The 26,572-nt window shown below is 36.7% G+C and overlaps 2 protein-coding genes and 1 long non-coding RNA gene across 5 annotated transcripts; all 3 read left to right on the top strand.

The window, feature by feature from the left end:
- The first annotated feature begins 2,150 nt into the window (after window positions 1-2,150).
- LOC125471478 (10 kDa chaperonin 1, chloroplastic-like) lies at window positions 2,151-5,707 on the top strand. Its single transcript, XM_048571909.1, has 7 exons — window positions 2,151-2,396; window positions 2,526-2,584; window positions 2,676-2,726; window positions 4,617-4,682; window positions 4,770-4,817; window positions 5,004-5,033; window positions 5,471-5,707. The coding sequence occupies exons 1-7, from the start codon at window positions 2,309-2,311 to the stop codon at window positions 5,537-5,539; spliced, it is 411 nt and encodes a 136-aa protein (XP_048427866.1). The 5' UTR covers window positions 2,151-2,308; the 3' UTR covers window positions 5,540-5,707.
- A 7,472-nt stretch (window positions 5,708-13,179) lies between these two features.
- On the top strand, window positions 13,180-15,358 carry LOC103930199. 3 transcript variants are annotated; one of them, XR_007253643.1, is made up of 4 exons: window positions 13,180-13,653; window positions 14,138-14,201; window positions 14,294-14,358; window positions 14,666-15,358. It is a non-coding gene; the product is annotated as an uncharacterized LOC103930199 (long non-coding RNA). The 3 variants fall into 3 exon arrangements; XR_007253642.1 differs by having other exon boundaries at window positions 13,393-14,201; window positions 14,666-14,738; window positions 14,818-15,358; XR_007253641.1 differs by having other exon boundaries at window positions 13,391-14,201.
- Window positions 15,359-16,420: 1,062 nt separating this feature from the next.
- Window positions 16,421-19,824, top strand: LOC103930201 (probable LRR receptor-like serine/threonine-protein kinase At3g47570). Its single transcript, XM_009339492.3, has 2 exons — window positions 16,421-19,200; window positions 19,341-19,824. The coding sequence occupies exons 1-2, from the start codon at window positions 16,518-16,520 to the stop codon at window positions 19,715-19,717; spliced, it is 3,060 nt and encodes a 1,019-aa protein (XP_009337767.2). The 5' UTR covers window positions 16,421-16,517; the 3' UTR covers window positions 19,718-19,824.
- Window positions 19,825-26,572: the final 6,748 nt, after the last annotated feature.

Here is a 26,572-nt window from a genome sequence, read left to right as displayed (position 1 = left end):
GAATGATTTATTTTTGCCTTTGGTTTTGGCAGCATACCAAGCTTGTGCTTGAAGTTCCTACACAATAAAAATAAGTAACAAATAAATAATTATAATGAAAATAAATAACTAGCAAATATATACATATATATATATATATATATATATATATAAGTAACAAAGATAATGAAAATAAGTAACAAAGCAAATAAGAAGGCTTCAAGTTTAGTAAATAATGAAAATAATTAACAAATATATATATATATATATATACATTAATTTTAATGAAAATAAGTAACAAATAAATAATACAAACAACATAATTATAATGTAACAAATAAATGTAACAAATAAGTAACAATAACATAATTATAATGTAACAAACAACATAATTATAATGTAACAAATAAGTAACAATAAATAATAAATTTTGTACGTAACAAATAAAGAATACAAACAATAAATAATAATATCTTGTTACCATATCCGAGTAATTTTCCCCACTTCGAATATTATTACTAGCTTGTGCCAAAGCGTCTCTCCACGTACTAAACGATTGGCTAAGTAATTTCCAACGACTGGACATCGATTCTTTGGTTCTTTTCCCACCAATTTTCTCAAGATAATTGGTATGAATAAGACTCCACATTTCTCTTAACTGCATCTCATTACCCGTAAGCGAACTATGAGTAACTTCAACCCAGCTAGTACACAACGCAACATCTTCAATAAGCGACCAATTCGTACCTGCACCAGTGGTCATTTTGTTGAAAAAAAATTGATTCAAACTTTGAGACAAAGAAAGGAATGTGATTGAAAGTGGTTGAGAAAATATGAAATTGTTGTGAAGGTAGATGATAATGAGAAGGTATTTATAGAAAAGTAAAAACAATTTTTTTTACAATTTTTTTCAGATTTTTTTTTGAATTTTTTTGAATTTTTTACATTTTTTTTGAATTTTTATTCAATTAATTAATCTCTGCCGTTGGATATAAAAAAATTTGAATTCCAACGCTCCAGATTGTGCCACGTGTCACAACGGTAACTTTTCATATTTTTAAAACTATTTTTTCATTTATTTTTAATTTTTAAAGCATTTTAATATCCACCGTTGATCTCAGATCGAACGGTGGATATTAAATCTGACAGTTTGAAAATTTTTTACCGTTGAGATCTAACGGTCCACATTAAGTGACCGTTACGATCTAACGTACCGTGGGAAGCCACGTGGCTTCCCAACGGTAACAGACAAACATTTTTTTTTTCTGATTAATGTGTCAGGACGCGCCCCCACGCGCGGGTGGGGTGCACGCGCCTGACACAAAAAAAATAAAATAATAGGCTGACGCCACGCTGGCGTCAGCATGGCGTCACTCCCACCCCGGGCTCAAGGCCTGTCGATTCCTCACGGGCCTGGCCCTCGGGCCTTCCCCTTCCCCCCGGCTTCCCAACGCTGGAGCTGGTCCACCTTCACTCGGGCCTCCGTTTTGGAGCCCGTCCCCCGAGCTAAACCCCACGGTGGGGATGCTCTTATATAGACCGACTGCTGGCTGCCGAGCCCAAAGCGATAATGCTGAACCCCCAATGTCAAGATTCTCGAATCAATTTGGAGATTGTCGACCTGACACTATAACCTTTGAATTTGAATAACAACTTAGATGGATCGGATATTTAAACCAGTGTGGCGTCTTAATCTAATAAGACAATACCATGTGTTAATCTCACTCCACATGACATTGTGTTCTTGGACGAACGCCATTGTAACAGTATACTCAATCCATATAAACCCGCCTCCTCAACTTGACTTGGTGATTGTTGTCTTTGATCGGGTGTCGCTAGACCTGACTTGCTAATTTTTGGACACGGTTGATTGACCACAAGAGATGACTTGGTAACAGATAGATCTGACCCGAGAATAGCCAGGCCATACACTGTGACCATCAAACCCGACCGGGTTTGACGTGACTACCGAGGGCGACTATCGGGTCAAGGATCATCGGGTCGGGCCAATTTTGCATTACCAAAACAAACTTGACCTGCTTCTATTGCCAACAAAGCTTAATGGGCCCAGCCCATGAAATCATATTCGGGCTTTAGACAAAACATTATAGACCCAACCGAGCTCATTTTTGCCAGCACACACAACACAACATAAAACGTCGAGGAACCGAACCATCTAGAACTCTGCCGGTTCAACTACTCTCTCCTTATCTCACACACCACGAAGCACCAGGGTTTAAGATATCTGCCCCACTTCTTCCATCCCCAACATTTCTTCACTCTCTCTGCACCTCCACCGAAATCCCACCATCTATCTTCGAGCTCTGCCATGGCTTCCACTTTCGTTACACTACCAAGTCCTTTGCTGTACAAACCCAGCACCTCTTCTCTGTCCAACGGCCAGAAGCTACTCCCAGGTGTGTTGAATTTACCTCCTGTCCAAACCCTTTTCTTATTTTCTTGTATCTTTCCTAAATTTCTGTACTTTTTTAATTTTATTTATAAATTGTTGTTAATTTTGATAAATTGTGATGGGTTTTGCTCAGGTCTGCGAAGAAATTCTTTGAGAGTCAACGCAATCACCCAGAAATGGGAACCCGCCAAGGTTTGTGGGGTTCTGCGCAATTTGGGATTGCTTTTCTCTTTTATTTTGGTGATGCATTGGTGTTTTGATTTTTGTGGTTTGTGGGTTGCAGGTGGTTCCGCAAGCTGACAGAGTGCTTATTCGCCTGGAGGAACTCCCTCAGGTATGCTGGTTTTTGGTCTTACCAATTGTGTTTGAAAGTATGGAGTGGAAACTCGATGCGACTATCTTTTATTAGTCTGAATCCAAAGCATCTATGTCAATTGAGTACTTGGGCTTTGGGCTGTGACAGTTGTGAAGATCCGTAGCATTATCAAATGGCTTAATGTACTACTACCAGTCGCATTGCTATGACATTTTCCGAGCATTTCAAATTTTTGTTTCAAGTAAACAGTAATTTTCCCTTGAATATAAATGTCAATCTTTTGTGGTTCTTTCAATCTTTATGTGGTGAAAATCAACCTACAAAACCTAAAATTATATGATTATATTTGTATATCATCTCTACGATATCCTCCCATTATCATATTGTTGTGATATCATACCATGATGCATTCAATAACAAATTATGTTATACATTCTAGATATATTCGACTGTGTGCTATCATAGTGTGGAGTATGTTAACCTTGTATATGCAGAAATCTGTCAAGTTAAGCCATTGTATGTGGGCCTGTGAAATGGGGATAGTGTTATCGGAGTAATCTTGATAGTGGAATGGTACCTGGCCATTGATTTTGTCATTGAGAATCAAGTGGAGAGAGCATTATAGTTTTTGAATGATTTTTCATGGCTTGAAGACATATATATAGTATAGTTCTTTACAGTTAGGTGGTCTTTCTTAATTTATTAGTCAATCTTTGTTGGACTTTAATCAAGGCATGGTAGGAAAGTATTCTGACATTACCATTTGTCTCAGATTGTATTAGGTGGATTGGGTATAATCTTTCATTTGTGTGACTCCTGGATTTTCGTGTTCCAAGTTGTTTGATAACTGGTGTTGAACTTGACGTAGGATCTTCAGATTGAGTAGGAGTAAAGCTTGATCAGAGTTGAAAAACTAGTTTGAAACTTGAATTAGGGGCATTGGATTTAGGTATAGTACTTCGCACTCTTAACTTTGGTATATAATGGATGGTTGTAGGGTTTAGGTATGGTCGTCCATCTGCTTGTACTTTGAGCGTATGAATAAAAATCTTTCTCAGTTGGGGATTGAGTTCAACTACATGTCTTGAACTTGATCCATGATTTGAGCTTGAGCTTTAATGGTGTGAGAAGTCATCCCATCTTATTGGCTTGACTCAAGTAACGCTTCATTAACACTGGTGGCAATTTGAGTTATATTCCCCTTATGTGTCTGTGTGGGTCTTTCTTTTGAAGGTGGGCACTCATCTTACCCAAGGTTGGCTTGAACATGTGGCACATGATTCAAATGCTGTAATGATTGTTGTGTCATGCTTCCTTATGCTGTCAAAGAGATAAAATTACCCTATATACCCTCACAGAATAGTAATGGTTTTAGTGAGACTTATAGTGTTGCATGCATCTCACACTTTCTTTTTCATTATTGGGCAAATGGCCCAAAAGTATATCTATCGCCATATTAATTGCTTAGAACAAGAAGTTCCAAAGGATTTCACTAGTTATTTCAATTTGTCTAACCATAGCACCAAGTAGCCTACTTTGCACCATGTCCTTGTAAACTAGACCCTTCACAAATCTTGATTCATGATTTTTTACGAGAGCTATGTTAAGTTCTAATAGCTATAATGGTTGATTACAATGAAATGTATTCAAAATGAAAACGGTTTTTATTCCCTCATTTTTTTTTGAACTTTTTGGTTTGCATTTGGGATGCTCGTCTTATGAAATGCCTCAAGAGATTTCATGTTAATTGCTGGCTGTTAGTTGATTTGAAAGCAGTGGGTTTAAAATTGACTTCATTGTTTTTCTTTTTCCTTGTTATATCAAATGGAGAAGTATATGTGTAGTTGCCTACATAATATCTTATCTGTTTTGAGACATTATCTTATGATAAACTGCTCTGTGTCTCAGAAATCAGCTGGAGGAGTTTTGCTGCCCAAGTCGGCTGTTAAATTTGAACGCTATCTTATGGGAGAAGTATGCCTACTTTTTCTTTTTGCATGGTTCTAGTTCTTTATTTTGAAGTAAGACTCAGGATAATTTAACAAGCATTGTTATTCTCAGATTCTCTCTGTTGGTGCTGACGTTGGGGAAGTGAAGGCCGGAAAAAAGGTGAGTAATTAAGAAGTTCCCAAATAATGACAACTTTTTTCTGGTGTGAATTAATGTTGATTTTTAAAATTAAACAATTTTCTGATCAACTGAAGTTATCCGTTTTAAAACTTTAAACTTTTATTTCCAAGTATTGAGATAGGTGCTTAGTATCTCATCTTAATGGAAATGCTTATCATTTTGCAGGTTCTTTTTTCAGACATAAATGCATATGAGGTGAGTAGAATTAGTTCATTTTGAAAATATCATACAGTCCTGATGTAAAGAGTCTGAATAAATATTCAGGAATGGACTTCCCTGTATTCTATACATGTCGCCGGGCCACCTTTCTTTCTTCTTTAGTTTTCTGAATAAGTTAAATTGTCTTTAGTTTCTTGTTGCAATAGAAATTAGAACACCATTTCAATTCTGAGGGTTTATCTTGTGACGGGTCTAGAACATGCACAATTTTAGTGTAGAACATTGCTGACACAAAATAGCTACACTTTGCTGTGTTGATGCTTAATAACGGCCGACTGTAAAACATGGTACAGAATAGAGACATAATATAACTGTAAGTCTATGTTGCGGAAATGTTCTGCTGGTGGTGCATGTACTGGCTGCATATTGATGCTTGCACGATGAATTGACATTTCGTCTAATTTTTGTCTCAGGTGGATTTGGGAACAGATGGCAGGCACTGCTTCTGCAAAGAGAGTGAATTGTTGGCTGTAGTCGAATAGAGTTTCAGCTACGCGGGTAGGGACAATGGTTTACAGAATTGTTTCTTTAAACTTTTCGTTGTCAGGTTGGTTTTCCTTGTAGTGTCTCTAACTTCCAAAACTATATATTCAGTTGGAATTTGTTAACACCACACTGTTTATGCATTTAATTGTTTGAATTTTGTATTATTTAACCCCCATTGTGAAATGCAAGCTATGATAATCTAAAGTAATGATGGAAAACTCGAAGCATAGGGCAAATGTAAAAATGGCGGGTAAGGAAGCTGGAAAAATTTCCCGAAAATCCCAAATCTAACCGAAAAATTCCGGATCCCAAACCAAAAAAGTCCTAAACTAAAATTCCCAAAATTTTTGGGATGACATACCAAACCAATCTCAAAATTTTGGTACGGGAATTGGTATTGTTTCCTTAATGTTTTGGTAATTTCATACCAAACCAAAAATAAATATTATATATATGTATATATTATTATACATTTGAATTGTTGCTAAATACTACTAGCAATATAATTGGTGTAGCCTACAAGTAGTAACCATAGCCTTTTGCTCCATTTGTTCAACGTTGTCATCCAACTTTTGAATTTTTAGGATTTTAACTCTGCCATTTGATCTATAGGTAGTAACCATAGCCTTTTATCGCGACATTTGCTGGCACGAACCTCCCACACGCACTAACCTTGCACTGTTGCTTCTCAACCAAATGTGTCTAGTTCTTTAACACGAAATCAAAAAATTGTATTCTTAGTTTTTGAACATATTAGGTTTGTATCTTATTTTTTTTGCTTTGGGTTTGTTACTTATTTTATTTTGGTTGCATGTTAATTTAACTTGGTATGAATGATTGGTATTTCAATTTGTATGAAATCTGAAAATACCTAACCATCCCAAAATACAGAAAATATTTTGGGAATCCCGAAAATTTTCAATTTGGGATGGGATCTCATTTTTGGTTTGAGATCTGATGACAAACCACCCTAAAGGAACGCTATGTGCCAGAGGAGTTGTTTTTTTTTTTTTTTTTGGTTGTTGGTTTATCAACATATTACACAAGTTCAGCCATCCAAATATTTCAAAAACTGCCTAATTTGAGAAAACTGAAAATGAAACTTTGAACGAAAGTGAACACCCTAGAACTTGTTGAGAGTGCCCAAGTGTGAATTCCCCGTTGGAGAGATTAGTAGGAAGTATACCAAACGGGTTAGGAAGTTTGGTTAACTTGGGAGAGCTTTCGGCTCTGTTGCAAACCGACTTGCATTTGCCAGAAAGCAAATTACAACATTTAAAGAGGGGAGGATAGAGTTAACCGTCAAATGGGTAATCTCTCTTATTTTGAGCTTCTTGGAGTCACGTTTGCCATCGTCCCTTGGTACCTTTGTGCTGTAAGAAAGAGAAAGAAAGGTGCACACTTCAAGTGATTCAGAAGAATTTCTCAGGCTATCTTACCAAAGTAATAAATTCTCCGTTGCCAACTTGATTGGTATGGCAGGTTTTGGGGTCTGTTTATAAAGGAGTACTTGAACAAGGTGAAATTTCATTTGCCGTCAAGGTAATTAATCTCGTTCGTCGGGGGATTCTGTGAGTTTCATTGTTGAGTGCGAGGCTTTGAGAAATATCATACAACGTAATCTTATGAAGGTACTCTGTATATTTGGGATTTGAATATCGTGGTTGTGAGTTGAAGCCCTAGTATATGAGTTCATGGTTAATGGGAGCTTAGAGGAATGGTTGTATCCAACTGAAATAATTGGTGAAAACATGGAAAGACCAAGTATCTTGAATTTTTCTAAAACGTTGAGTATTCCAATTGATGTTGCTTTGGCATTGGATTATCTGGATCATCATTGTGAGACGTTAGCATTGTACCTATAAAACAAATAAACACTTTTGATTAAAGACCAAAGCCAAGCACGCTCACGAGGTGGGGTTTGCCTTGATATGTATGGACATTTGATTGGCCAAGGCACTTTATCCATTGTATGGATGAGGAAAGAATTTCCCAAAGATATTATTTAATTAATAGTATCTTGGGATTATCTTATAATGGCCTTAATTGGATGTGATTGTGATTTCTTACTCGATAGAGTTGGTCATCAATTAGGAAGGTGTAAAGATAAAATTTAGTAATTAATCTTATATTTAATACATTTGACTTGTCTCTTCACCATGAGCATGAGAGCTTGATGAGTTGTAGTCAGCTGCTCTGACCTTCAAGGATGTTGAACTCCACGTGGATTAAATGTTGGCCTCACCAATTTAATAAAGACATTCTCGTTTTTCGCTGGTAAAACTCATGTTAAGATAGGTTCCAAGGAGCTATTTCGGGACTTCCTTGAGATGTACAAGCACGCAATCTCATCCGGAGTCCACGTGAAGCATGTGAGGGAAGGAAGAAGCCACGAGCCGTCTGTCGAGGCTGCTAATGTGGGATAGACAACCATCAAGTTCCATCCGTATTACTTTGTTATGGGATTCACCTTCCCCATGTTGTGCTTTTTTCAAGAGGTGATATTCTCTATGAGGTGTGCTCCTTGAATGCAATCCGTATGATGGTGGAATTCTCGAACTTGAGCAACTTCTTTGATTTAAGATTGACCATAAACAAGTTCATATACTTCTTCAAGATTGACTACAAGGATGGCATGGGGCAGCTAAGGTCTCGCCATAAGCTTTTTGATTCCTCTAGTAAAGGTAATCAAGATTGGGCCAAGGACACTTTGGAGGTCAGTGGGAGTCCGACTCTTCGACTGAGTAGCGCGTACGGACTACCTTCATTGATGGTAAGTGAATTGCTCCATTCTTGGTGTGCTTGGAATTTTTGTGATCTGCCCTTGACTTCAAGCTACTGAATGTCTTCTTTCCTTTATGTGGATTTGAAATATGGCTTATCTCCAAAGAACATGCCAGACAGGAAGAAAATACATGTTAAATCCGATTCTGCGAACGACGAAGGAGTGAACCTGTGAGAACAAAGACCAAGAAAGATTGTGAAACCAAACGCCTAGGAGGATGGTTCCGTAGGTACTCTGACCATCAAATCAGAAAGTGAGAGAGATAATGGGAATAGATGTCAAGTGTATTGAGAGAGTTTAGAGTGCCTAATCCTTTTTTAGGAGTCGTGATACCTATTTGTAGATAATGAGGAATCGTTCTGAGTGCTCTGCCAATACGTTGTAAGAGTAATTGGACTCAATAGCATGGCTCTGTCCACTTAGACGTCTCCGCTGCACGGTTCAGAGCAGTCTTACCCTTGCGCAGCATGGATCAGCGCTGCTTGCCATCTGCACGGCATGGCCAGTCATGTCATCCATACCAGTCACTCTGCCAGTCTGCCGTGTAACATAGATCATGCAGTTTGGATGAGACAAGATTGATTGGCATCTGAGTGGAAGTTGTTGAGCATGGCGTGGGGTGACTACGATCGCCACTCCGGCTGGAGTGCCTAAGAGGAGATGGACACACATATCGACATCAACCTCCACAGCGTTAACAGCGGGGCTGGGTTCGCACAGCGCCATGCCGTTTCTGATGAAGATAACGCAGTGGCCCAGCCGTCGACTCGACGGTGGCCGCCTGGGTATCGTGGTTCCAAGCAGTTGTATATCTACCATCTCTGTTGTTGGGTCATTCTAACTCGAACCGAAGGCAGAGCGACAATCACTGTTGATCAATCGCGATGAGAAAATCACAACAAAAAACACTAATTTACAACAATTTACATTAAGTCTAATAAGTTATAATAATTTCTCAAAAAAATTATTAGATGACATTATTTAATAAATTCAAACAAAACTACAAAAAAAATTCTAAAAATTATAATATTCTTAAAAATTAAATAATTCCTAAAAGTCCTACAAATTTCTAATATTCTGAAAAGTTTTTAAGGGTCTGTTTGGTATCCTATTTGAAATTTTTATCATTTCTTAAAATATTTCTTAAGAACATTTCTTGAAAACAATTTTCTTTAAGACTAAAAAACATGATTGGTTTGTGATTTTAAATTTTTAAACCTTACGACTTAAACTAGATAAAGAGATCTAAAAAGAAGAGGTAGCAGGAGGGAGAAAGAGGAGAGAAGAAAAAGAAAGTAAGAGATGATTGAAGGAAAGTGAAAGAAGAGAGAGGATGGGAGGAGATACGAAAAATGTACAAAAAAAAAAAAAAAGAGAAAAGGAAGAAAAGAGAGAGAGAGATAGATTTGGAGTGAGAAGGGAGGATGGTCTATAAATGAGTGAGTTTAAATTTAAAAATCTAAAAACTCACTTTTAATGTTTTTAGAGGGTTAGTATTGAGTTCAGTTTTTGAAAATAGTCTTACTAAACGAGTTTTTAAGGTCTAAAACTTGAAAATTATTTTTGAATTTAAAAAGTTGAATTCAAGTAGAGTACCAAACAAGTCCTAATATTTCCTAAAAATTTCTAATGTTTCTTATTACTTTAGTCTAAAGTAGGGGGAACAGCACTGCAATTTTGCCTTAATTTCATTTTATTTATGAGTTTGCCATTGGGTTGATTTTAGTCCAAGTTTTGCTTTATTTACAAGATTGCCATTGGCTCTTTTTGCCCCTGCTTTTGTTAGATTTCACATTATTTACAAAATTGCCACCACCTTTTCATTCTTCGTTCGGTAAGGTATCGTTTGGTATGCAGACGGGACGGGACGGAACGGGATGGGACGGGACAAGACGGAACGGAACGGAGCGGGAGTAAAGATGCCCTAGGATGGAAACAAGGAGGAAGAAGAAGGAGACGGAGAGGTTATAATTTTTGTGTTCCACGGATGTGGAACGAGTCGTTCCAGGGGGTGAGGTGGAAAGAAAATTCACCCAAAACTCGTCCCGTGGAACAGCTCGTTCCACCCGTTTTAGGCACACTAAACGTAGGACGGAACGTCTTATCCCACTCTGTTCCATCCCGTCCCACGTACCAAACGGTACCTGAGGGTTTCAGGGATGAAAGGCCATGCCGTTCCGTCTATCTCTACTTTTGATCAACGAGTGTGTGAGCTGTGTTTCAGCCAAAACGGATTTTTCATCTCTTCCATACTCAAACCCTAGCCTCTCCACCTCTCTCTCTCTCTCTCTCTCTCTCTCACACACACAAGCAAAATCCATCTGAAAGCCGAAGAGTCCAAGGGTAAATCCCTTCGAACTCTTTGATTATGAACATCCATTGTCTTCTCCTCATCTTCTTTTTCTGTTGCTTTTTCGACCAGTAGGAATGCTTCAGGTGGTGCTGCTACTGCTATCGCTATGACATTTGAGCGCTTAGCAGGTTGGGGAGGAAGACGACGACAAATCCGCTCTGAGTCAGCTTGGCCTTCTCCGCAACACTAGCTATACTTCTTCCATAACTTCTGCTACTTCTTTTGCTGCTAATGGGCGGGGGTTATCCACCTGGGTTTCTTGCAAAAGAGCTTCATTTGCCAGCGCTGCAGAGATTCTGGCCTCATCTCCTCCAAAATTTGGCAGTACCCGATGTGGGTCTGGTCTTTTTCTTAGAGGTTTCAGCGTGGAAGCTTCTTCTGCTGATCAAATGAGTCTCATGAAGCAGCTGAGGGAGCGAACCAATGCGCCGATCAAAGACGTTAAGGCTGCTATTATTGATAGCAATTGGGACATTGGTTAGAACCCTTTTCTCCTATTGTTCTAAAAATCCCAGCCTAACACCGCCCCGATTAATACCTAGGTGTTTGAAAATTAAGAAATGGTGCCTAAACCTGTTAAGGTGCTCGCCTAGCCCTCCCAAATCTGTCTAGGTTGCGACTCACTTAGACAGAAAATAGATAACTTTCATTTTGCATTTTATTTTTTCAATAAATTGTAAGAGACTTGTTGGATACTTAAAAGAATACACATTATATGCATGTTCCTCATGTTTTCATTATGTTCTAATACTTCATAATATACATGTCATTCTATTTTGTAGTTTATAATGAAATTATGTAAACATATATATATATATATATATATATATATATTTTTTTTTTTTTTTTTTAAGTTCTAAAAATCCTCGCCTAGCGCTGCTTAGGCACTAGGCGGCTGATCACCGCCTCGATTAATGCCTAGGCATTTGAAAATTAAGAAAGGTCCTATAGACCTACTAAGACGCCCGCCTAGGCACCCGCCCAGACCCGCCTAGGCAACTCACTTACGTAGAAAATAGATAACTTTCATAGATAACTTTCATTTTGCATTTTATGTTTTTTCAATAAATTGTAAGAGACTTGTCGAATACTTAAATGAGCACACATTATATGCTTGTTCCCCATGTTTTCATTATGTTCCAATACTTCATAATATATGTGTCATCCTATTTTGTAGTTTATGATGAAATTATATATATTTTAGGGTAAAGTACAAAAAACTACCTCAACTATTGGGGTCACGACAGTTTCATACCTCATCTTTTAAAATTGACAATGTTATACCGCAGCTTACGAATTTGTGACAATGTCATACATCCGTCAATTTTTCTGTTAAGTGCTGACGTGGCAAGAGACAGGGGCCACTCACTAATCCAACTGAATTAAAAAATAATTAAATATATTTTTAATAATTAAATATTAAAAAAATTAAGAATAAAAAAGCAAAACAAAAAAATTTCCTAGGGTTGCAGGGACCTTTCCCCTCTCCTTCTTCTTCTCCTTCTTCTTCTCTTTGGGTTTCTTTTTTTTTTTTTTTTCTCCTGGGTTGCCAGTTTCTATTTTTTTTTTTCTCCTCCCTGTCCGTCTTCTTCTTCTTCTTCTTCTTCTTCTCTTCTTCTTCTTCGTTCTTCCTAGGTGGGTGGGGTTGGGTTTTCAATTTTTTTTTCCTCCTCTTCTTCCTCCTTCTTCTTCTTCTACTTCAGTTCTTCCTCCTTCCTCCTTCTTCTTCTTCTTCTTCGGTTCTTCCTCCTTCTCTTGGGGGGCGGGTGGGGTTGGGCTTTCAAATTTATTTATTTATTTATTTTTTTGTGTTAAAGATTAAGCAGAAGAAGATGAAGATGGGGAAGAGAGAGAGGGGGAGGGAAGGGACGACTAAGGGTTTTTTTTTTTAACTTTTATTTATTATTTTAATATTGAAAAAATATTAATTTTTTTTTTAGTTTTTAATAATTTTTTAATAGAAAGTGGTCCCAATCTTTTGCCACGTCAGCACTTAACAGAAAAACTAACAGAAAAATTGATGGAGGTATGACATTGTCACAAATTCGTAAGATGCGGTATGACATTGTCAATTTTAAAAGATGAGGTATGAAACTGTTGTGACCCCAATAACTGAGGTAGTTTTTTGTACTTTACCCTATATTGTAAGTATAAACATACACTTATTTACATAATTTGTATCTCTGAAATTTGAGTTCTTTGACTCAAATATCCTTAGGCGGACACCAAAATTTTGATCCCAACATCCAATTTAATTAATTCAACTTTGGTACGTGAGTTAAGAGTTTTTCTATGATTGTATTACTGTGTTTGATAAATGAATGATGAATTGGAAATAGTTTCTTACTTATGTTTTTATTAGGTGTGTACTAAATTGGATGTTGGTTTGGTTATTTCCGAACATTTCACATGACTTTCATTACCTAATTCAGAATATGAAAACCCTAACCTTAATTTTGTAAATTGATTTTGGTACCTGCAAATGAGAAAAGGGTAAAGTTTCGCATCCCATTAGTGTTTGATCCTGAAATTAATTTATTTGTGAGTCCTGGATCTCTGTACATTTTGGGTTAATTTCAACGACTTTCTCTTTTCAAATACCTTTTTTAATTTTCTATTTTTGTCTTTGAGCTTCTGCTTTTTGGGCATTTTGGGTTGTATTTTCTGTTTCCCAGTCGACTGGAAATATAGAGGGGGGAGAGAGAGAGAGAGAAATTGCTCTTCAATAACTATGCTTATATATTTCTTAGGGTCTGGTATTTGATTAATTAGAAATGACAGCTTTACTTGATTGATGTTTTTTATTTATTTATTTATTTATTATTTTTTATTTATCAATTTAAGGTACTATGAATTGGGAACCAACAATCCACCATATGCTGCCAAGTTCTACGACTTTTGTGGGGCTGAGGATCCTGAGGCATCCATCTGCACTACCAGTTTCCATGTTTCTATGATGACGATTGATCCATGTAATATCTCTCTTTTAAGATTCATCATTTCATTCAGTCTTGCTCTTGCACTCTAACCAAGGTTCTGTATCTCCAATAATCTCATCTCTTTTATAGAAACATGAAGTTGATGCGTAATTGGGTTTTTTTTTTCTTGAGGTCTGTGTTTATTTTCATTACTGTATTGATGTTTTCTGCCGTTGTTTATACAATTCTAAGAGGAGAGAGATTTATGGCATGAGGGTAAAAAAAACAAGGGAAGGAGGGAAAGATGAGGAAGGCACGGGTTGGCCTGAGTTTTATTTAATTGGTTTGGGATTTTGTTTATGTTTGGGATTCTTTTCCCTAATTAATATTTTTTTTGAATTCATATAGAATTTTGTTTATGTTTGGGGTTGTCATGTTCGAGTATTTAATTTGGTATTTAGTAGTTTACGTTACAGTTGTTGGTTTTCCAAGCGATAATGCTTTTTCTGATATATGTGCAAATGTTAACACTTTGTAGATTTTCAGTTTTTAAACAATAAGATAATGTAACCGTTTAGACTCCAGAGTGCTTTGTCATTAAGGTAAATGATTTTCGTTTTTTGCTTTGTGCCTTTTCTGATTCATGTTTTAACACGTATTGAATAATTTCCAAATTAACGATTGGTTCTTGCAGTTGCGTGAAGGGACGGACTATTCAAGTTTCGCAAGTTAATTTAAGGGTCTTAATCACTATATAAGGTTTCCATTTCTAATCCTTATTCCTTCCGCCTTTCCCCTTATTAAGAAAATTTTACTAATTGTAATTGTAAAATGTTATTAAGGTGAGAAAGGGATCATCGACCTGAAATGAGCTTTTTATGTAGCAATTTATCCACTCATTCACCTCAAATTCTTTTTCTTCATAGATTGTTTTGGTACCTGCTCTCTCATTTTTTTCATAGGCACAACTCTTTAATTCTTCTGTCTGTTTTCAGCTTTGAATTTTGGATGACAAGCTCTGTGCTTATACATCGATTTCTCTGCTTCTTCTTTGTAAATCTTGCAGGTCAGGACGACACACCTATTGGGGCAATGTCGGGATGTTTAGGCTTGGGTGGAGATGTGGACTTATAGAAGAGGTGAAGTAGCTTAGCTCTCTGTCATTAACTTTATCTGTTCTATGCATCTCTACAATCTTACAATGCTCTTTTATTAAAGTGCAAGATGTTGGGACCGGTTACTGGAATATGAGATTTGGAACAAAAGTGGTGCAAGAGTCGAAACCAAGTGTGAAATTCACATTGAAAATGACTGGTCAAAATGCTAATCATATTCTGAAAAATGTTGGGTTTCCTGATGAGTACTCTGGCTGAATTCAAGAGGCTAATTTAGTGATTTGCAGTTAATTTTGTAAATTTATTGAATGAAGTCATTTGTTATTTAGCTTATCTTGTGTTTAGTTTGGTTTTAGGAGAGGGTTGCGCATGATCTGTAGAATCATAATTAAGGGTCAGTTTTTCCAACAATTTTTCTTTTTCTTTTTGCTGCATGTTTGTGCATGTTTGGTCTCTGAGATTTTGTTTTTAGTCACTGTTGATTTGTAGTTTATGTCTCCCTTTGGCTACATATTGACACAAGTTTATTCTTGGCATTTTTTTGTTAGGGTAAGTGGTTTGGCCAGTTCTGTATTATCATTTTTACTTAGTGTTGATGTATAAGGTGAACTCTCTTTGCATCAACTTGAACAAACATTCTTCTACTTAATTGCCTAGCTGCTGAAACAAGAACGAAACACTTTTTATGTTTTTTTGTTTAACTGCTAAAACAGGTGGCTGACCTGTAGGACATATATTTTGCCATCTTAACTTCAAGGGCAATATATGTGTAAAATGCATGTTGCTTTTGTTTCTCAGGGAAACAAAGAAAGCATTTTTTGCAACCATATCTTTTGTAATCAGCTCGGTTGAATGTATGTAAAAGCCAAACTGCTTATCTTACCGACACCGTTGACTCATCTATCCCTTTTGTTTGTTCATGATTATGTTGAATTTTTTTCCAGGTTAAAATGTGTTTTATTAAGACTGGTGCATTCAAGTCCTGCAGGAACGCATGGACATTTTTTCTAGTATTTCCCAAAAATTCCCCCCCCCCCCCCCCCCCCCCCCCCCAATCCTTCAACCCTAGCCCCCAAATCATGATAATTTCCTAATGACCAGTCAAGCCTTATCTTAACTTCTAAAACCTAATGGCATTTCCAGCCTCATCCCTGATGCCATTTCAATCTCCCAAACTCCTTAGTTATACCAAGCGGACCTGTGGAGGGGTCGTCCTTGGATTCAATTTGCATTCTCCTTATCTTGATTACCTACCACACCTTGCACCCTCCTTATCTTGATATAGTTGACCCACTTGGTGTTTACTTATTCCATTCTATAATCCGGTGCTGGGTGTATTTTTTTTTGTTTTGTTTTGTTTTTTGAGATCTCTCACTTACAAGTGAAAAAGGAATATCACTAGACCGTAGTAAGTGGTCAATCTGATGCTAAGTTAGTTGCAAAATAGTAACGAAGTGTACAATGAGTTAGTGAATAACAAGTGTCTCAGTGGTTACTTAATGAAAGAACTGTACAATATATGAGTTTCCAAATTATGTTCCAAAAATTTTGAGATTATCCTGGTCCAAAATTTTTGAAATGAAAATTAAAAACTTATTTCCAATCCGATTCATGCAAAAAAAAAAACCCGCAAAATGTTAAACAAAACCGACCCCAATACTGTGGCATCATTAACTAGGACGGTAATTGCGTGTTTTGGGGGATGAATATGCCTCAACGTATTGATATTATGCGGCAGGTTGCTTATAAATTAGATGTATTCTCCGCAGAGCTGCTGTAAGCACATAACAAGAAGCAACCACCATGGGGATGAACAAGTTCTTTTCAGTTTTGCTTTTCTCATATTTTTGCTTTCATGTCCTTATTTTTCACTCATGCCTTGCCTTGAGACTGAGTGGAAATGAGACGGATCGATTGGCCTTGCTTGAAATCAAAGCGAGGATAACCTATGACCCTGTTGAAGCCTTGACTTCATGGAACGAAACCAACCATTTTTGCAATTGGCGTGGTGTCACATGTGGTCGTCGTCACAAGAGGGTCACGGTGTTGAACCTGCAGTCCTTCAATCTTTCAGGCTCTCTGTCACCACATGTTGGGAATTTGAGTTTTTTGAGAGTACTTTCTCTCACCAACAATAACTTGAGCCACAAAATTCCTCCAGAAATCGGCCGTCTCTCAAGATTGCAAGATATGGTTTGGGAGAATAATTCCCTTACCGGTGAAATTCCCTCAAACTTATCGCGTTGCTCTCAACTAACCAGAATTGCTTTTGGTGGGAATTTTCTGGTAGGAAGACTTCCTGAGGAGGTTGGCACTTTGTCGAAGTTGAGAATAATTTCAATACTCTTCAACAAACTTACAGGAAGTATCCCCTACTCCTTTGCCAATTTATCATCTCTTGAGTTGCTTATGGCACCTGGTAATGATTTTTATGGGAGTATTCCAGATATCTTTGGTCAAATGGCCAATTTTAAAGTTCTTGGTTTGGGTGGTAATAGGTTCTCAGATGTGATCCCTCCCTCACTCTATAATCTCTCTTCCATTAGTATCATTGATGTTACAGTCAACAGAATCCAAGGCACTTTACCTCCAAACCTAGGTATTGTCTTTCCAAGTCTAGAATATTTAGGGGTCGGCCACAACAAATTTACTGGACCTCTTCCTATTTCGTTATCTAATGCCTCAACTCTAACTTATCTTTGGATGGAAGGAAACAAATTTCAGGGGAAAGTTCCTTCTTTGAAAAGTTTAGTTAATCTTGAGTCCTTGAATATTGCTTACAACAATCTTGGAAGGGGGGAAATCGATGACTTGAGCTTTGTTTGCGATCTGACTAATGCTACCCGTTTACAACAACTGATGTTCGATACAAACAATTTTGGGGGCAATTTAACTCAATGCATGGCCAACTTGTCTTCTTCTCTTGTATTCTTGCATGTAGAACACAATAAAATATCAGGAAGCATCCCCCATGGGATTGGAAATCTGGCTAAGCTAGAGAGCATTTGGTTTGCCCAGAACCAATTTTCAGAAAGCATCCCCACTGATGTGGGAAAGCTTCGGAAGTTGTACGAATTAGATTTGGGTTTTAACAATCTCTCCGGCTATATCCCATCGTCATTTGGGAATTTAAGTGAACTATCCATATTGAGTTTAGCCGGTAACAAACTTGACGGCAATATTCCCTCAAGTCTAGGTAAGTGCCGGAAATTGATTGCCTTGACTCTTGCTAATAACAACCTCAGCGGTATCATATCCCCTCAAGTCATTGGTCTGTCATCTTCCTATGTGGAATTGGATTTCTCTAAAAATCAGTTGACTGGTTTCCTTCCCAAAGAAGTAGGAAATTTGATAAATCTGGAGAATTTTCGTGTTTCTCAAAACATGCTGTCTGGGGAAATTCCAACAAGTCTGGGTAGTTGCATAAAAATTGAATCTCTAGACCTGCAAGGAAACTTCTTTCAAGGGACGATTCCATCATCTCTGAGTTCACTAAGAGGAATCAAAGAATTATATCTTTCTCGCAACAACTTGTCAGGCTCGATTCCAGAATTCTTAGAGCGTCTTCAAGTTTTGCAATCTTTGAATCTATCTTATAACAACTTTGAGGGCATGGTACCAATGAAGGGGGTTTTCAGGAATGCAACTGCCACATCGATTGAAGGAAATAGCAAGCTTTGTGGGGGAATTCCTGGATTCCATTTGCCCAAGTGCAAACTCCAACATTCCAACAAGGGAGGATTAAGCCCAAAAATGAAATTGATAATTTCTCTGGTTTGTGGGATTCTTGGGGTTACTTTTGCACTAGTCTTTTTGTACCTCCGTCGGCCACAGAGGGCAAAAATAGAGCGGACTTCAAGTGATTCAGAAAAGTTTCTCTCAGTCTCTTACCAAAGTCTTCTCAAAGCTACTGATGGATTTTCCTCTGTCAACTTGATTGGTATGGGCAGTTTTGGGTCTGTCTATAAAGGAGTACTTGAGCAAGGTGAAACAATTGCTGTCAAAGTACTCAACCTTGCTCGTCTGGGAGCTTACAAAAGTTTTATTGCTGAGTGCGAGGCTTTAAGAAATATTAGACACCGTAATCTTGTCAAGGTACTCTCGGCATGTTCTGGTTTTGATTATCGCGGTCACGACTTCAAGGCCTTAATTTATGAGTTCATGGTTAACGGGAGCTTGGAGGAATGGTTGCATCCAACTCATACAATTGGTGAGACAAGTCAGAGGCCAAGGAGCTTAACAAATTCTCAGAGGTTGAATATTGTTATTGATGTTTCTATGGCACTGGATTATCTCCATCATCATTGTGAGACGCCAATAGTTCATTGCGACCTCAAACCCAGCAATATTCTTCTCAATGAGGACATGGTTGCACATGTAGGTGACTTCGGGTTGGTGAGGTTCCTCCCAAAAGCTGCTGAAAATTCTTCGGGAAATCAATCAAGTTCTTTAGGGATCAAGGGAACTATTGGTTATGCTCCTCCAGGTAAATACACAGTTGTCTATTTTTTCCTAGCTAGTATTTTAAGATTGTGCAGTATTTATTTTAAAATTTTCAAATATGAAATGGGCTTTTAGCACTTCACTAGAAAATTAGAATATAATGTTCTGAATTGTGGAATGCAGAATATGGCATGGGACATGAAGTGTGGACACAAGGTGATGTGTACAGCTTTGGTGTCCTCCTGTTGGAAATATTTACAGGAAAGCGACCAACCGATAGCATGTTTGAGGGAGCTTCAAACCTTCATAACTTTGTGAAGGCAGCTCTGTCGGAGAAAGCGGAAGAGGTTTTGGATCCTGTTCTTGTTCAAGAGAGGGATTGTCATGACGAGGATAGCAAAAGGAATCACGTCCAAATTGAAAAAAGTTTAATGTCAGTTTTAGAAATTGGTGTTGCTTGCTCAACAGAGTTGCCTAGAGAAAGATTGGACATCAGTGATGCTATGGCACAAATGTGTCGGATCAGAAACAAACTTCGAGCAAGTGGTATATGTGAATAGAAGCTTATTGTTAGTACGTGGTATAGCATGTAATATTAATATATTTTATGTGAGAGAGTTCTCGTATTTGTTAAATAAAAATACAGTACATATGGCTAGTTGATCAATGCTTGCCAAACAAACTTATTTGCATACGAATTATGCTTGATCGTTGAAATTCTAGCTTTACCAAACATTAAGTGACAAGTGGAGATGGGATCAATTTGCAGGTCTATGATAGAGCATTCATGTAAAGATGTTTTGTGTATATTCACCCCAAAACAATTTAAGTGACAAGTGGAGCGTATGTCTGGTAAAGTTAAGGGTTAAAGTTAAGTTGATGATGTAAGACTTAATTACATTTTTGTAACGTCAATTTTCGGCTATATTGCTCAAACATGTTATATTTTAGAGAATGTGCTAGTTTGTGAAGAAGGATTCAAAACTACAGTGTTTTTGTACTCTATGGCCTCGTTTGGCACACCGTATAAGACCATCGGATAGTATTAATAATACAAAACGGGTGTTTAGTGAGCTTCGTATTAAATAAGCACCGAATTATTTAATCCGGCCCCACTTATTTTATACCCCTCCCACCCGCTTACGAATCCCGTCCAAAACCTCTGTATTATTTAGTCAGGTGAGATTTCTCTTGCTCACTCCGTTCCTCTCTTGCATGACTCCTTCAACCATCTCACCTGCCTGCTCTCTCTCGTCTAGATCTCAAGTTCATCTTTGTCGTCTTCTTTTTTTCTTTCTGTTCCTCCCTCCTCCTTCACACACACACACCTCCCACCTCCTCCGTTCGCCTTCGATCTCTGACAGGACAACAATACTTCCGTGGGTTGAAGGAAGAAGATGATGATTCAAATTCTTCCGATCTAGGCTCCAACGAGAAGGACGAGGAGGAGGAAGGGAGCTGGGCTCCGACAAGGAAGGGAGCTAGGCTCCGATGATAAAATTTGGTTTATTAGCATTGAAAATATTTAATTTCTGGGATTTTTTTTTTTTTTGGTTGGTGAATCGATATGGGTTTTGGGAGATTTGAAGAAATGAGGAAGTGGGTTCATATGGGAGGGTGGGAATTGATGCGTGGGGAAGATGGTGAAGATAGGAAGACATGATTGGGAAGTGGGAAGAGATCTGGGTTATTTTTTATTTTTATTTTTTAATTTTTGTCTGTGTAATGATTTTTTTTTTTTCTCACCTGTTTTTCTTCCTTTTTTTTTCATTTTAACAACACTTATTTTGTGAAATTATTTAAAATAATTATTATAGTCCGACCTATTATCCGATGTATAAATTAATCCGATACAACACCAAACACCCGATTAATTTAGTCAGTCCTATCCAACGACTATTTATCCTATCCGACTGAAATAGTCAGTACAGTCCGAGCTGCCAAACGAGGCCTATCATTCTTGTTGGTATAATGATTGGCTTCTCATACAAATTATATATATATATATATATATATATATATCATTTGCATGTTGCATTTCATTATTTTTTGGAAAGCATTTGTTTAGGGGAAGCTTAACAATTTGAAGATGTGTTTCTTTCGATGTTTATTTATTTATTTTTCTTCGACTATTTCTTTGTTTTACTTTCCTCTTTTGAATTCGTCCTCACTTTCAAGTTTCATTCTTTTGAAGTGATTCCAATTCCTAGTAAGGAAAATTTTTTCCGTCTCATCTTGTATACATAGATAATTTATCTATTCATAGTAATCATAATTACTCTCGATGAATTTCATATTTTGGAACCATTGCATGATGTCATCTACACCATTGAAAGAATTATCAAATTCAATAGAGAGAATTACTGGAATTTTGCAAATCCTAAAACCCAAGTAAGAGGTAGGATAGAATAGATACAAATATGTTATAGAGAATAATAGAGTTTTACAAACCTTATTGTCTTTATTCAATAAATTTGAAATGGCTAAATATATGAAATTCAAGAAGAATAGGGGGAATAGCTCTACCAATCCATACATGAAAGACGATTTTTTTTTTTAATTAAAGTGAATGATGGGTTTTAATTTAAATGTTATTGATTTGTGATAAATGATCATTTGAAATATTATACTTAATTTTGGGATGAGATCTGTTGGATGAAAAAGATAAATAATGATTGAATTTTTTTAAAAGTATTGAGAAGGGTTGCAAAGCAATAGAAATAAGTTACTACTAATCTTATTTTTTCAAGTCAGGGTAGGCCTTGGACTACTATAGTCCTTATGTGCCTCCGTCAGTGGTTATACCATTGTTAGTTTTGTGAGTTTATGTTTCCTTTAAGCAACCTTGATCTAGATTGCATGTGTGACTCTCTATATGCCAATTGAAGGCTCCAACAATCATCCGAAAAAACCTGATACGACTATTTCTTAAGCTTTACACATCAAGGGGAAGTATCGTAGTTAATATTATTTAAGAGTGTGGTTTTGTAAATCTAGAAGTAGGATTCCAATAAGATTTGGAAGACTCGTGTTACTTGTAAGGCAAGTAAAACCCACATAATTAGTATAATTAAAGGTGTAAGGCTACAAGAGAAAATAAGCAATTATAGAAAGTTGAGAGCGCTTTCTCTCTTACCGTCCCTTTCCTACCCTCACTTTCTATATTTTTCCTTAAGAAGTTTATTAGAAAGTTATATATATATATTTATTTAATAATGCGATAAAGTTGGTGGGTTAGACAAATAATTGTTAGCTGCAAAGGGGTCGGTGAAAAAGTTTGATATTTTGAAAAAAAATATTTCTAATTTGAAATCCAGACTCCTAAGGCTATTTAGATGGCAATTTCCAACACCAACTTGACCCTGCCAAAGTCTACGAGCACACTTTTTCCAACTTAACTTGTAAGGTAAGCTAGAAAATAGAAACAAAACCAACCCCTTATTTAAAGCTTGTCGGCCAGTAATGATTTATGAATGCCAGCTATATCTACCGGTTTACCATGGCACTGTGCAATGAGACAATATGGTCGACCCATATATATCAAGTCAAGTCCATAATATATATATATATATATATATATATATATATATATATTAAAACTACAGTGTTTGTGAATTAAATAAATAATTGTTAAGAAAGAAAAAAGTCTGCTAAATCTGTATGGATGGGCAATTTCCAACCCTAACTTGACCATGGCAAAGTCTACTAGCACACTTTTTCCAACTTAACTTGTAAGCTAAGCTAGAAAATAGACAGTTTAGAAGCTACTTTCCAACAAGCCGGTCGGCAAGTAATATTTGATGAATGCTAGAGCTATGTATCTACCAATCTACCGTGGCACTTTCCAACACTAGAGACAATATACTTGACCCATATTTGGCGAGTCAAGTCCAAATATTTAAAAATTTGGAATCAGATAATTTACAACCAAAGTGTTGATGCACAAAAGCTGATCACCTTAAAGTTGGTCTTGTAGAATTATTAGAGTGACGGATTGAATGCTCACTTCTAACAACATTGGTATTGTTATCAACTTGGTAAGTATTATTTGCATAATTTGTCAGTTGTTGGGCTTTATCATAAAAAACCTCGGTGTTAGTTAGATTGGGGTAATGATACTTAAACTCTTCTTTTGTCATTGATAAGGTCAACGTAGGACATTTCAACACGCTCCCTCACATGAGACCCAATTAGTGAGTCACACGTAAAAGATCCACAAATCAACAACCATGTAAAGTTAAGGGGACTCATCCTACACGCAGGACCAAATCACCCACCATCATCGCGTGAAAAGGTCCCTCCTTTGATAGATTTGCATAAGCTTGAGTGGTTAATCCTTGCTAACAACCATCTCAAAAGTGGGGGAATTGACGACTCGACCTTTCTCTGTGATTTGAGCAATGCCACGGTGGGCAACGGTTATGGTGGGCGAGTAACCGCGGTTATTTACCTATAACTGTTTATGCTCATACGTGTATAACCGTTTACTGGTTGGGTAATTGCCTAAACGGTTATACTCATACCCCGTCTACATGTTTTTTAACAACTTGAAAATTAAAAAAAAAAATTCATAATTTTCTTTTTTTTTTAATAATTAAACACCGTTATAGGTACATTCATCATACATTTCCGTATTTTAATTTTTTTAAGTCCTTATACAATTCTAATAATTGAAATAATAGTTTAAGGATAATATTTTTAATTGTTACCAATGAAGGTAAATATAATATTTGGTAAGTATTATTGGGTTACAAAATTGTTTAGAAGACATTTCTGTCAAAACATTTCTATCAATTTCATGGTTACTCACAAGAAATTTAAATTAATTTGGCGAATTCCTTGATGATGAGAATCATCATTCCTGTAGCAGTGTTATTGAGAGAAGGACCGATGAATTCCTTGCTAATTTATTGGGTGCTAATTATTATTGGATCGAGAACATGATTTGTGTTAATTTTACATATATAAAATAAATGGATAAACAATTACCTGTTTATAACCACGGTTAATGCCCGTAACCGCCCATTTAAATTTCGCGGGTAAACGGTTATACCCATAACCATTTATTTATCTAAACGGTTACCTATAACCGTAACCGTTTAATTTAAATGGGCGGGTAACCGCGATTACTCATAACCAATGAGTATTTGCCAATCCCTAATGCCGCCCATTTAGAATTTCTCGAAATGTTTTTTTTATTTTTTATTTTTTTGGGTCAAGAATTTCTCGAAATGTTTACCGAAAAGTTTGGGGGCACGTTACCTCAATGCTTAGGAAACCTGTCTTCTTCTCTTCAAATATTCCATATTGCACAAAATAAAATATTAGGAAGTATCCCGAATGAGATTGTAAATTTGGCTAGCTTGGAGGTTTTGGGGATGCTGAGAACCAATTATCAGGTCACATTCCCCCTGCTGTAGGAAAGCTTCACAAGTTATATCTATTAAATTTGAGTAGGAACTCTCTCTTTGGCAATCTTACATCCTCTTTCGGAAATTTAAGTCAATTAAATGAGTTAAGCTTAAAAGGCAACAACTTCCAGGCAATATCCTGCCAAGTTTAATATAGAGTGTCAGAATTTGAGGCTCTTATATCTTGGTGAGAACAGTTTTAGCGGTATCATATCGCAAGAAATCATTGGTCTGTTGAACTTGTATATATTTAGTTTACCTCAAGATCATTTTCTTGGCTCCCTACCAAAGAATATAGGAATTTTAATAAATCTTGAGCATATAGATATCTTTGAAAACATGTTATTCAATGAAATTCCAGCAAGTGTAGTTAGTTGTATAAAATTAGAGTACCTAGACATGCATGGAAATTTCTTCCATGGGACGATTCCATCAACTTTAAGTAGCACAATAATCCTAATTCTTGTCGTGTGGCTTGTTCTTGGCAATCGACACTGAAAATCTTAAACCTAACTACCTAAGCCTACTGCAACCATGGGAGAAAAGACAATATTGTCTTTTTTTGATCAAGTATCTCTTTCTGTTGATCGGGATAATTCAGGAAATTCGAGAAGAGTTTAAATTGCTTCTAGAGATCGTGACTACATGACGCATGACGAGTCTCTCTTTCATCCATGATTTATCCTCCAAAAGAGAGTGTCGTCGCTGCTAATGGAACTATAATCTCAGTAACAGAGCCTGGTCCAATTGCACTCACCCTATCTTTATCCTTACACAATACCTTGCTTCTTCCAGAATTATCAAATCATCTTTTATCAGTCAGTCAAATTACCGATCGATTAGGTTATATCGCACTAATGTTTCTAGTACATTTTTTAAAAGGTACCAACCTTTGGGCTAAAACCTAAAATTTTTAGTCCAGAAACAGTTTTTTTGCTCCACTACTTCTGGCCTAAATTTTTAGCCCCAGATTATTAATAATGAATTTAGGCTATTTTTTTTTTCTTAAAGTAACTTTTTTAAAAGAAAAAATTATGTAGACTATCATAATTTAATTTTATGAACATTTTAACCTAAAAATATTTAGCTTCTGATAAATATTGAAAAATCACAAACAGACACCATGAAACTCGTTAAACGCTATGAAAAAATATGAAACACATAAAAGATTTTTTTTAATTAATTTAGCCGTTAGATTTAAATTTGAACCGTTAAATATTTTTTTTACTGTTGAATTTCATCAAATTAAATCTTAACCGTTGGATTTAATGAATTTATAAATATAAAACTAAATAAAATACACATATATGGTGGGCTAGCCCCACTAATCATGGGCTAAATCTGGCTTTTGTTTAGCTTTTAGCTTTTAACTCACACATTTAGCATGAATTGAGTTGGATTTGAAGGGAGAATAAAACCTAAAAAATAGCATTTAGCCCAGGGTTGGAGATGGTCTAAGAGAAGGGGGTTGTATTATGTCGACGATGTGGCTCCTAGCAGAGTGAATCAAGTACGCAGTGGGAATCGTGACAAGATTTAGAAGATTTAGTTAAGGCATTGGCGACTTGGGCATGCCTCGTTTGGCTATTTACGGAAGTTGGTTATGTTATTATTTACTAGTATTTCAGACTTTGATAGCCACATGTGTCTTTCTTTCCCTATACGAGTTGCTCGAAGAAACATAAAGAATTAGATTTCAGGTGGTTCAGTTGGATCTTTTTCAACCACCACAGGATGGCCCATGCTTCAGGCATAAATCTTTGAATGAAGATCATGGCGAAGACTTATTCAGCTTTTCCACACCATAACTAGCTACAATGATTTTACAACTAGTCATAGTCAAATGGGGTGTCATGTCTTCCACATAAAGTAGTTTCTTATTCGATCGCAGCCTTGCTCATACCTAAGTTCCCATTACCTATTCTTTTGTGTATATCCTGAATCCATTCACAAGACGCAAGCATGCGCCCAATCTGGAACTAGAGGAGTGAGGACGAACATTAC

The sequence above is a fragment of a genome, unplaced genomic scaffold (genome assembly GCF_019419815.1).
Source record: "Pyrus x bretschneideri cultivar Hongxiangsu unplaced genomic scaffold, Pyrus_bretschneideri_v1 Contig109, whole genome shotgun sequence".
In the NCBI taxonomy this organism is placed as follows: Eukaryota; Viridiplantae; Streptophyta; class Magnoliopsida; order Rosales; family Rosaceae; genus Pyrus; species Pyrus x bretschneideri.
This window is presented reverse-complemented; position numbering and strand designations above follow the sequence as displayed.

What these genes read in the sequence shown, in the direction of transcription:
- LOC125471478 (XM_048571909.1), top strand. Translation starts at nt 2,309, where the DNA reads ATGGCTTCCACTTTCGTTACACTACCAAGTCCTTTGCTGTACAAACCC. An exon ending in AGAAATGGGAACCCGCCAAG is followed by an intron (nt 2,585 to 2,675) that starts GTTTGTGGGGTT and finishes TGTGGGTTGCAG; the next exon opens with GTGGTTCCGCAAGCTGACAG. An exon ending in AACGCTATCTTATGGGAGAA is followed by an intron (nt 4,683 to 4,769) that starts GTATGCCTACTT and finishes TGTTATTCTCAG; the next exon opens with ATTCTCTCTGTTGGTGCTGA.
- LOC103930201 (XM_009339492.3), top strand. Translation starts at nt 16,518, where the DNA reads ATGGGGATGAACAAGTTCTTTTCAGTTTTGCTTTTCTCATATTTTTGC. An exon ending in TATTGGTTATGCTCCTCCAG is followed by an intron (nt 19,201 to 19,340) that starts GTAAATACACAG and finishes TGTGGAATGCAG; the next exon opens with AATATGGCATGGGACATGAA.